At 44.6% G+C, this 11701-nt stretch overlaps 1 protein-coding gene across 4 annotated transcripts in view; it reads left to right on the plus strand.

Annotated features, from left to right (window-relative positions):
• The first annotated feature begins 314 nt into the window (after window positions 1–314).
• Window positions 315–11701, plus strand: part of sr-bi (scavenger receptor class B type I) — a 35691-nt gene continuing 24304 nt past the window's right edge. For 3 of the 4 annotated variants that reach the window (XM_082957502.1, XM_082957501.1, XM_045688798.2), the window contains exons 1-5: window positions 315–722; window positions 6730–6890; window positions 9532–9673; window positions 9797–10000; window positions 11445–11540. In XM_082957502.1, the coding sequence (XP_082813628.1) occupies window positions 609–722; window positions 6730–6890; window positions 9532–9673; window positions 9797–10000; window positions 11445–11540 (717 nt within the window). In that variant the 5' untranslated portion in view covers window positions 315–608. 4 annotated transcript variants of the gene reach the window in all.

Genomic DNA, 11701 nt, shown 5'->3' on the forward strand with positions numbered 1-11701 from the left:
TCACAACTGCAACACACAAGGTGACTGATCAATATGTTGTGCTCCATCTTCCTTTTCACACCTGGGGCCTCATTTATAAAATGTGTTTCGTTTTTTAAATGTTAGTGTATGATCAGTTCTTAAAATGTGAGGAAACGCTATTCATACAATATTTATATACACGAATAATGTGTATATCACATTTTCTTAGATTTTGCATGGAACGTTATGACTTATAAATGAAATGTGTCTCTGTTAACGCAAATAAACTACAGCCCCCACCAGCCTCAGCGTGTAGGAGGGCGTGGCTTGTACAATATAAACACTGCGGTTCCGCGAATGATCGCTTACACTCGACTTCAAGACAAGCCTTATTCATGTACCTGGTTTTGGACTTTAAGATCATATTCTGGAGAGTGGCAAGGTCCATCAACACTTGATGTGTTGTTGTGAGTTGGTTGACAGTCCGTCATCTTCTTGCCTTGTCTAGATCTGCAACGAGCCGGTCAGCGCTCTGAACAAACGCCAGTGAATTTGACTTTGCAGACAGCGTACATGCGTTGTTTTAATCTATACATTTCATTAGGCCTACAGTTTTATTGGTAAACAGTTAAGCTGTGTCCATAACAATGAATAAATCTAAATTAGCGATCGGACTTTTTGTCGCAGGTACTCTGACTGCAGTGTTTGGGTTAGTTATTGTATTCGTTGGACCAATCATCATTGACGACCAAATAGTAAAGGTAAGCGATTGAGATTAAAGGGATGTAATGTAGCTTTTTCCTATAGTTGTATACTTCTGTTGTAGGCCTACGTCTAATGGAAAAGGCTTCGTTTTCTCCTGGTCAGTCACGACTAACGTATAGCGAAGAATGAAGCTGACTTATTACTGGTATTTCTCGTGTTTTTAAATCTTTTTGATTTATATTGATTACTGCATTGTTGGGAAAGCGCAAACAAGCGAGGCATTTTACTGTAGGGCTTAACTATGCTTAATACCTACCACGTGGTTGCAGTCTGAGATTAATGCCGTACATTTGTTTGGAACATTTCCTATTTCTCTACAAGCCAGAATGTACTCCGCTGGTTGCGGTCGATACTTCTGTGGGTCGATACTTCTGTGGGTGTGACTTAAAAAACAATAAAATAGTTCCTTCTTGTTTTGCTAAATGTAAGGAATTTGAAATTATTTATTTTTAAGTGTATTTGAGCAATTAGTTTTACATTTGAGACTTCAGTAAAGTTACTTGGTTTTATATTTACTTAAGTAACTCGCTTATCTTTAATTTGGTGTCGATTTATTCAGAAGGATAATCGATGGGGTTGAGGGCTGTGCTCTATGCAGGGCCAGTCAAGTTCTTCCACATTGATCTAAATAAACAATTTCTGTATGGACCTCGCTTTGTGCACAGAATCGTAAGAATGTGTGCTGTAGCTAAGTGGCCTAGCCCAACCCATGAAAACAGCCCCAGACCATTATTCCTCCTTCACTGAACTTTACAGTTGGCAGTGGCATCGTTCTCCTGGCATCCGCCAAACCCAGACTCGTCCATCGGACTGCCAGATGGTGAAGCATGATTCCTCACTCCAGAGAACGCGATTCCACTTCTCCGGAGTCCAATGGCGCTTGGCATTGCTCATGGTAATCTTAGGATTGTGTGCGGCTACACGGCCATGGAAACCAATTTCATGAAACTCCCAACTAACAGTTCTTGTGTTGACACTGCTTTGAGGCAGATTGTAACTCGGTAGTGAGTGTTGCAACCGTGGACAGATGATTTTTACACCATACAGCACTCGGAGGTCCCGTTCTGTGAGCTTGCTACAACTTCCTGGCTGAGCTGTTGTTGCTCCTAGACGTTTCCACTTCACAATAACAACACTTACAGTTGACCGGGGCAGCACTAGCAGGGCAGAAATTTGACGAACTGACTTGTTGGCAAGGTGGCATCCTATTACGGTACTACGGTGAAAGTCATTGAGCTCTTCAGTAAGGCCTTTCTACTGCCAATATGTGTCTGTGGAGATTGCATGGCTGTGTGCTCTATTTTATACACCTGTCGTTCACGAGTGTGACCGAAATAGCCAAATTCTCGTGTGTATGTATAGATATTTTGTCCAAACATTCTACCCACAAAATAATTAAATCAGCGAATGGGTGGTTTACTCTAGATAAAGTCAAAAAAGGTTCAGTGTTGTAATCTATACTATTTATTATACCACCCTGCATCCCACTGCTGGCTTGCTTCTGAAGCTAAGCAGGGTTGGTCCTGGTCAGTCCCTGGATGGGAGACCACATGCTGCTGGAAGTGGTGTTGGAGGGCCAGCAGGAGGCACTCTTTCTTCTGGTCGAAAAAAATATCCCAGTGCCCCAGGGCAGTGATTGGGGACATTTCCCTGTGTAGGGTGCCGTCTTTCGGATGGGACGTTAAACGGGTGTCCCGACTCTCTGAGGTCATAGATTGGTTTTGTCCCACAACTTCCTTTAAATGTTAAGCTAGTTCTTTCTTGATCATTTACCTTTTACACAAGATGGAGATTTAAAGAGAAAGAGAAGCAACACTTGGATACATTTGTAAACTATGCTTAGTGTATCCCTAATACCTTGCCCCGAACTGCCGCTCTTATGGGTAAGAAGTGTAATGTATGTATTTACGCGTTTAAGGTCTTTGTTGGGCCAGGGCCTTCGCGGGCCGAGTTCCGTTTTAGTGGGGCCTTGTTCTCGGGTGTAAACTGTGTAGACAACCGATGATTTGAAGAGAATAACCGGACAGTCTAGCTTAAGTTCACCTTAGATGCAGTACATTGCTTGTTAAAGACATTCCTTTTGTCTTCAACCTCGTGTTGTGTTTTTGGGGTCGTGACTAATCGTAGACCCCCTGCTGCAGCGAGTGGTCATCCTAGTCTGTTAATTCTTAACTCTAATGCTTTATATGTTTAAGTCTTGTTGACACACTCTCTGGGTTCCCTGGGGCGTAGGGCAAGGTATCCCAATTTACTATGATTCTATTTATCTAAAAGAGATCAGTCTTATTGTCACAAACGTTCTCTTTCATCTGGATATTTTCTACACAATGTAACATATATAAAAAATGATGATGCACACAAACTCAAGTTAGTGTTTTTGTCGTAACGTCTTCATATAACTTCTATGACATCACGAAATAAACGTTCATTTTCCACATTCCACCTCTTGTCATTACCAGCATTTGGAGGATGATAGAGATATCTATCTGTCCTCGTGTCCATTGTTTTAATGTTATAGCTTTGGGCTGTGAACTCTTCATAAGGCACACCGACTTTCCAATCTCTCCAACTAGCGCAGAAAGGAATCGTCTGCTGCCTTACAATTTCCGATGGGTGTGAGGTGTGAAAAAAAAAAAAATCCCACACCCCCCCCCCCCCTTCCCTCTGCGGGAGAGTTCTGTAGAGCGGATGCACTGTAACCTGATCTTTTGGATCCTCCCAGAAGTCATGACACTGGTCTTGGAGCCCTTGTTAAGGTCAACGGCATCATTAACTTTACCCAGTACCAGGACGTTTTAGCCAAAAACCTGGTATCCTCTGCCAGGAGGCTGAAACTTGATTGCAATTGGATCTTCTAGCAAGACCACAGCCCCAAGCACACACCAACAAAACCCACAAATAAATGGTTATCTGACCACACAGATCAACATTTTGCCATGGCCATCAGTCTCTGAACTTAGTTGAACCCCATTAGAAACATGTGGTTTGAATTGAAGAGGGCAGTCCATAAGCGCAGACAAAGGAAATCAAGGATCTGGGAAGATTATATATGGAGGAATAAGCAAACAAATGTAAGGTTGGAAATTGTTTTAGTCAAAGATCAGTTTGGGCTTCTTGTGGCCAATTTCGATTCTACAAATGATTTGTAATTATGTACCGGCCCCTGACTATCCGCTCAAGAAAATAAATCCACTGCTCAAAAAAATAAAGGGAACACTTAAACAACACAATGTAACTCCAAGTCAATCACACTTCTGTGAAATAAAACTGTCCACTTAGGAAGCAACACTGACAATACATTTCACATGCTGTTATGCAAATGGAATAGACAAGAGGAGGAAATTATAGGCAATTAGCAAGACACCCTCAATAAAGGAGTGGTTTTGCAGGTGGGGACCACAGACCATTTCTCAGTTCCTATGCTTCCTGGCTGATGTTTTGGTCACTTTTGAATGCTGGCTGTGCTTTCACTCTAGTGGTAGCATGAGGCGGAGTCTACAACCCACACAAGTGGCTCAGGTAGTGCAGCACATCCAGGATGGCACATCAATGCGAGCTGTGGCAAGAAGGTTTGCTGTGTCTGTCAGCGTAGTGTCCAGAGCATGGAGGCGCTACCAGGAGACAGGCCAGTACATCAGGAGATGTGGAGGAGGCCGTAGGAGGGCAACAACCCAGCAGCAGGACCGCTACCTCCGCCTTTGTGCAAGGAGGAGCAGGAGAAGCACTGCCAGAGCCCTGCAAAATGACCTCCAGCAGGCCACAAATGTGCATGTGTCTGCTCAAACGGTCAGAAACGGACTCCATGAGGGTGGTATGAGGGCCTGACGTCCACATGTGGGGTTTGTGCTTACAGCCCAACACCGTGCAGGACGTTTGGCATTTCCCAGAGAACACCAAGATTGGCAAATTCGCCACTGGCGCCCTGTGCTCTTCACAGATGAAAGCAGGTTCACACTGAGCCCGTGACAGTCTGGAGACGCCGTGGAGAACGTTCTGCTGCCTGCAACATCCTCCAGCATGACCGGTTTGGCGGTGGGTCAGTCATGGTGTGGGGTGGCATTTCTTTGGGGGGCCGCACAGCCCTCCATGTGCTCGCCAGAGGTAGCCTGACTGCCATTAGGTACCGAGATGAGATCCTCAGACCCCTTGTGAGACCATATGCAGGTGCGGTTGGCCCTGGGTTCCTCCTAATGCAAGACAATGCTAGACCTCATGTGGCTGGAGTGTGTCAGCAGTTCCTGCAAGAGGAAGACATTGATGCTATGGACTGGCCCGACCGTTCCCCAGACCTGAATCCAATTGAGCACATCTGGGACATCATGTCTCGCTCCATCCACCAACGCCACGTTGCACCACAGACTGTCCAGGAGTTGGCGGATGCTTTAGTCCATGTCTGGGAGGAGATCCCTCAGGAGACCATCCGCCACCTCATCAGGAGCATGCCCAGGCGTTGTAGGGAGGTCATACAGGCACGTGGAGGCCACACACACTACTGAGCCTAATTTTGACTTGTTTTAAGGACATTACATCAAAGTTGGATCAGCCTGTAGTGTGGTTTTCCACTTTAATTTTGAGTGACTCCAAATCCAGACCTCCATGGGTTGATAAATTGGATTTCCATTGATTACTTTTGTGTGATTTTTGTTGTCAGCACATTCAACTATGTAAAGAAAAAAGTATTTAATAAGATTATTTATTTCATTCAGATCTAGGATGTGTTGTTTAAGTGTTCCCTTTATTTTTTTTGAGCAGTATAGTTGTCGTCACTAGCTACCACTGTCACAAGGTTATAAACCCCACCTATTTCTCAGATGTATTTATTATCTGATTTCAAACCTAACCCTAACCACACTGCCTAAGCTTAACAGAAATATAAATGCAACAATTTCAAAGATTCTACTGATTTACAGTTCATAGAAGGAAATCAGTCAATTGAAACAAATAAATTAATGTATGTATTTCACATAACTGGTAGGGGCGAGGCCATGGGAGGGCAAGCCAAATATGTTTTGCCCCTTAAAGGGCTTTATTAAGAAGGTACTCATCACTTTCATCAGCTGTCTGGTGGCTGGTCTGACATTCCCGCACGTGAAAAATGTGGATGTCCTGGACTGGCATAGTTACACGTGGTCTGCGGTTGTGAGGCCGGTTGGACTTACTGTCAAATTCTCTAAAATGATGTTGGGTTATGGTAGAAATTCAAATTTCTCTGGCAACAGCTCTGATGGACATTCCTGCAATCAGCATGATAATTGCATGCTCCCTCAACTTGAGATATCTGTAGCATTGTGTTGTTACAACTGCACATTTATGGTGGCCTTTTATTGTCCCCAGCACAAGGTGCACCTGTGTAATGATCATGCTGTTTAATCAGCTTCTTGATATGTCAGGTGGATGGGTTATCTTGGCAAATGCTCACTAACAGGAATGGAAACAAATTTGTGCACAACATTTTAGAGAAATAAGCTTTTGTGGCTATGTAACATTTCTGGGATCTTTTATTTCAGCTCATGAAACATGGGACCAGCACTTTACATGTTGCGTTTTTTAAAATAATTTTGTTCAGTATATTTTCAATGCACTTCACGCCCTATTACCTAAATGTATTGTTTCCTATCATGACATACAGAAGCCCCAGCCAGCAGGGAGCCCTGTATATTGCGTGTTTGACTTCACATAGTTTATAGGCCTACGGTACAGCTTGCTTTCCCAAGATGTTGCTCCTGTTTTTAAGGATGATTGTGCCATAACCAATTTCCCCCTTAGGGATAATGTCACTTTATACTGCATCCACTAGCCTTTATTGCCAACACTGGTTCCAAAGACTCAGCTGGTTGCCGCAAAGTACTGGCAGCCACATAGTTATGGGTTTGGTTCCCACATGAATCAGGAACACTGAATATGACTGCCAGTGATCCCATCCTGCAGAGAGGAACGAGCTGTCATACTGAACACCTTGTATATGTTATGTATAATAATATGCCTTTATCATTATTCTCTCAGAACTTAGTAATAGACCCTAAGAATGAGATATCCTACACCATGTGGAAGGACATCCCTGTCCCTTTCTTCATGTCTGTCTACTTCTTCAACATCCTCAACCCCACCGAAGTCCTTGCGGGAGAGAAACCCATGGTGGAGCAGAGAGGACCCTACGTATACAGGTAGGCTTTCACACCTGACCGGCTATGTAAAGTTTAAGAAAGAGCAGTGATACTAGCAGGAGTAGTGTGCGGATTTCTTTTTTTTCTCAACTTATTCAACTGTTACCATGCACCTGCAACAATAAGCTCAGATTTGTGAGTGCCTTTTTGTTTCCCCATTTTCAATTAGTGTGACCCAAAGTTTGGGGAAGGCTGCTCTAACCCTTAGCTAGCATGTAACAATTTAACACTCCAAAACTTAACCTTAACCCCTAGCATAGCTAACATCAGCCACAAATTGGAATAACATGTGATGGACACCAATTTACTTTAGAAAATCTTGTGGTAATTTGTCTTTTTTACGATATTCTATGATGGTGTGTTGACTGAACTCCTGTACGTTTGGAGAAGGATACAATTGCGGCCTGAAGTTTGGGGCATTCCAGAATCTGCATGAACCTCTCTTATATTTCTATTGGTCAATTTTATTTTTTAAGCTAGGACCCTGGTACACAGGTGGGAGGCGGGGAGCCCTCCAGTACAGTAGGTGGTGGTAATACACCATAACGTTCGTTACCAACCGCCGGTAAACCCCACAGAAGAAGCTTCTCGCAGTTCTGTTAATGATGGCGAGGGCAGGTGTTCGGCAAGTGGGAGCGAAGGACACTGTGCTAGTTAGGACTCTGGTACACAACAGGTGTGATGAGTAGCTAGCTAACAATAGCTAGGACACTGTTAGATGATGGACTTCGCCCCCACCTCTCAGGCGCTGTTTTCCCGCAGTTCTGTTAACGATGGCGAGGGCAGGCGTGAGCGAAAGACACTACTCGCTAGTAGAATTCCAGTACACAGCAGGCTGGAGATGGGGGCAACACCGGTAGACCGTGTCCTTCACCCCTGAAGAACTCATTTTTGACCCACGTTTTAATTGCCTAGACGATCAGTGGAAATCAAGTGCCACAAGCATAAAGATGGTGTGCTCAGGGGGACGTTCATCCAGGAACCAATGGGACGCTTGAGGAGGGGGGGATGCCCAAATGCAGGAACGCCCTGACGTGTGATTGTGTCCTGCAATATTGTACGTTTGTGCCATCAGTTCTTCCCAAACAAGTGTTCTGCTCTGATCCACCAAAAGCCTCTGCAATATACAGTGCATTTGGACAACCAGGACTCTTCCTAGAGCTGGTCGCCCGGCCAAACTGCGCAATTGGGGGAGAAGGGCCTTGGTCAGGGAGGTGGCCAAGAATCCGATGGTCACTCTGACAGAGCTCCAGAGTTCCTCTGTGGAGATGGGATAACGTTTCAGAAGGACAACCATCTGTACAGCACTCCACCAATAAGGCCTTTATGGTAGTGGTCAGACAGAAGCCACTCCTCAGTAAAAGGCACATGTGAGACGGCTTGGAGTTTGCCAAAGGCACCTAAAGACTCAGACCATGAGAAACAAGAGTTTCTGGTCTGAAACCAATATTGAACTCTTTGGCCTGAATGCCAAGTGTCAAGTCTGGAGGAAACCTGGCACCATCCCTATGGTGACGCATGGTGGTGGCAGCATCCTGTGGTGATGTTTTTCAGGGACTGGGAGTCTAGTCAGGTTTGAGGAAAGATGAACGGAGCAAAGTACAGGCAGATCCTTGATGAAACCTGCTCAGGACCTCCGACTGGGGCGACAGTTCACCTTCCGACAGACAACGACCCTAGGCACACAGCCAAGACAAAGCAGGAGTGGCTTCGGGACAGGTCTTTGAATGTCCTTGAGTGGCCCAGCCAGAGCCAGGACTTGAACCCAATCTAACATCTCTGGAGAGACCTGGCAGAGCTTGAGAGGATCTGCAGAGAAGAATGGGAGAAACTCCCCAAATTGAACCCCTTTCCTTATGGATCTTGCCTGTTTCACCCTGTAATGTATCCAATTGATCTATCCAGTCTCTCTGTTCTAGGGCTGCACAATTAATTGAATTCGCATCAAAATTGCAATACTGACGTGCAAGAGATCCATATTGCATGCAATATTTTGAAATGCTCATCAGCCGCATGTAACTACCTTTTTTGATATTCTTATTTTTTTTTTCTGGTTTTGCGGCTGCTTTCAGCACATGTCATGCCCCGCCCCATCACCCAAGCAGCGCAGTTCCTCCTCGCTGTTAGATTCACTAAGTTTGCATGCTCTTCTGTTAGGGCAAATGCAGTCAGCTGATTGTTCCAAACAAGAATGATGCTGCGTTCCACCTACAAAAAAATCAGCATTGCAATATTTGGTTAAAAATATATCACAATTACATTTTTTTTGTCCATATCGGGCAGCCCTACTCTGTTCTCGAACTGATCTTCCTTCTCTCATTACCTTACCTCCCTTTCTCTGTATTCTTGAATAACTTATCTCTGAGAATTTCTACCCTGTTCATCTCAGTAAGCGATTTAGGAAGCCAGTGTCAGTGGAATGCCCTTTTGTGATTTAATAAGAAACCCTACCCCTGCAAGTTGTCCGTTTTTAGGTTAACTCTCGATCCCCTTTTTCTCTGCTTCTTTTCTTTATCAGCTATTCAATCAGATCTCCAGTCATCTTAACTATTAAGTCTATAAACCTTCTAATGTTGTCAAGTGTCTCCATTTGCATCTGTCAGTTGGTGGTCGAACTGAGTTTTGTGGTTGTGTGTTTCAGGAAGCGTCTTCAGAAGCAGAACATCACGTTCCATCCCAACGATACAGTGTCGTATCTTGAATACAGGAGCTACTACTTTGAGCCCAGCATGTCAGTGGGCAATGAGTCGGATGTGGTCACCATCCCCAACATGCTGGTGTTGGTAAGACAGCACTGCTGCACACACACTATGAACTGGACTTCTATCGCTTTGCCCCCCTCATCTCTCCCCCACTTCATCCCGTTTCTCCCCATCCTCTTTTTCCCTCTCCCCTCTGTCTTCCAGGGTGCGGCGGTGATGATGGAAAACATGCCAATCGCAGTGCGTCTGTTGCTCAGCGCCACCTTTAAGGGCTTTAAGGAGGGACCCTTCCTAAGCAAGTCTGTAGGAGAGCTGATGTGGGGCTACGACAGCAAGCTGGTGGACTTCCTCAATAAATGGTTCCCTGGGATGCTGCCCTCCACTGGCAAGTTTGGCCTCTTCTCTGCGGTGAGTGAGCGGGTGAAGAAGATGCGCACATATTGACCGGAAGTCTACAGGTACAGTAGCATATGGTAGTGTACCTTTAGACTTCGCCATTGTGCTAACGCTAGTTGGCATTGGCTTGCGAAACCACCTCGTTCTTCCTTCACACTGCACACGGAGACATAAAAATGCTGTTCACTAGTTCATATCTACGCTGAGTAAGTAGAAAAACAATTGCTAGGATCACAGTATCCCTTTAATGCTTGATCTAATTTAATCAAGGCCTCAGTCAGGCTCTGAAATTATGTAGTGCGTGGGCAGTTTCCCTATTATGTAATTCACAGACAGACCTTAAAGCACTATTTATACCCTGTCAGAAATGTCCAGTTGATCAAGTGTTAGCTGGTTAGCCTAATTTACCTACCTATCTAAATCTTGTAGTTAACCTAGCGCCAAATAATGTGCCCAGTGGCCTCATCCCCCAGGAGGTAGTTTAGTTTTGGAACGTAGATGGACACTACATGACCACTTCTACACTCCATCCCCAGGGGACAGTTTGAACAGTTTGGGGTTGCAGGGGTAGTGAGCAATGACTATGTATGAATGGACAAAGCCATCGCTCACGTGTCACCTTTCATTCCAACGTGAAGACTTAACTGAATTTATTTGGCTTCAATGCGCTGTTAAGATAATGTTTTCATGGAGACCTAGTAGGTGCAGTTTGAGTTACTCCTGGAAATGACTTTGCAGGCTAGCTCAGTGCTGCCCCCTCCATTGAGTAACTCAAGTTCAAGGCTTCAATTGGCATAAAAATAATCCTTTAACTTCTTCTTTGGGGGGGTTCTTTTTAATGTATATAAAAAAATGATCTGTTCAAGAACCTTATCTGGTGTATTAGAAGCAATTACTGGTACCATGATTGTCTTCAAAAACCTTTTTTTATTTAGATTGGCCACGAAGACTGCCATTTTTTCCATTCTCTAGTGGGGCATCCTGTTTTGTTAACCATGCCTGCAGTACTGAGGTCAGCCTTAAACTTCTGTGGCTTTTTTACATTTTTTAAAACATTTTAACCTTTATTTAACTAGGCAAGTCGGTTAAGAACAAATTCTTATTTATATTGACGGACGACGCTGGGCCAATTGTGCGCCGCCCTATGGGACTCTCAATCACGGCCAGTTGTGATACAGCCTGGAATCGAACCAGGGTGTCTATAGTGACGCCTCTAGCACTGAGATGCAGTGCCTTAGACCGTTGAGCCGCTCGGCAGCTTCAATGAGAGGGGGCAGTCGTTCTCCACTGTTACTACGCTGATAAATGACTCCATCCTAACTTGTGCCACATAGGAAGTGTGTTTGTGACTTTCTCAAATAGTATATAAGTACCGCTTATCTACAGCCTGTTTTTAAGTTGGCTGTCTAGTTTTAGTGACTGGTTAAATATCAATCTTTCTGTTTTCTCCCATCAGTTCAACAACTCCAACACTGGTCTGTTCACCGTCCACACTGGGAAGGATGACATCCGGCTGATTCACAAAGTGAACTCATGGAACGGCTTGACCAAGGTGAGATGTCTGGAGTTTAGGGATCACACAGCCGTGACCTTTCACATTTACAGATTGGTTTGAGAGGGGCGGTTAGACGCACAGATGAGGGAAAACAAATCTGGGACTTTTGTAAATGAAAAACAATGGGAAAGGGGATACCTAGTCAGTTGTTCAACTGA

The sequence above is a fragment of the Salmo salar genome, chromosome 11, assembly GCF_965601325.2.
Source record: "Salmo salar chromosome 11, fSalSal1, whole genome shotgun sequence".
Lineage (NCBI taxonomy): Eukaryota > Metazoa > Chordata > Actinopteri > Salmoniformes > Salmonidae > Salmo > Salmo salar.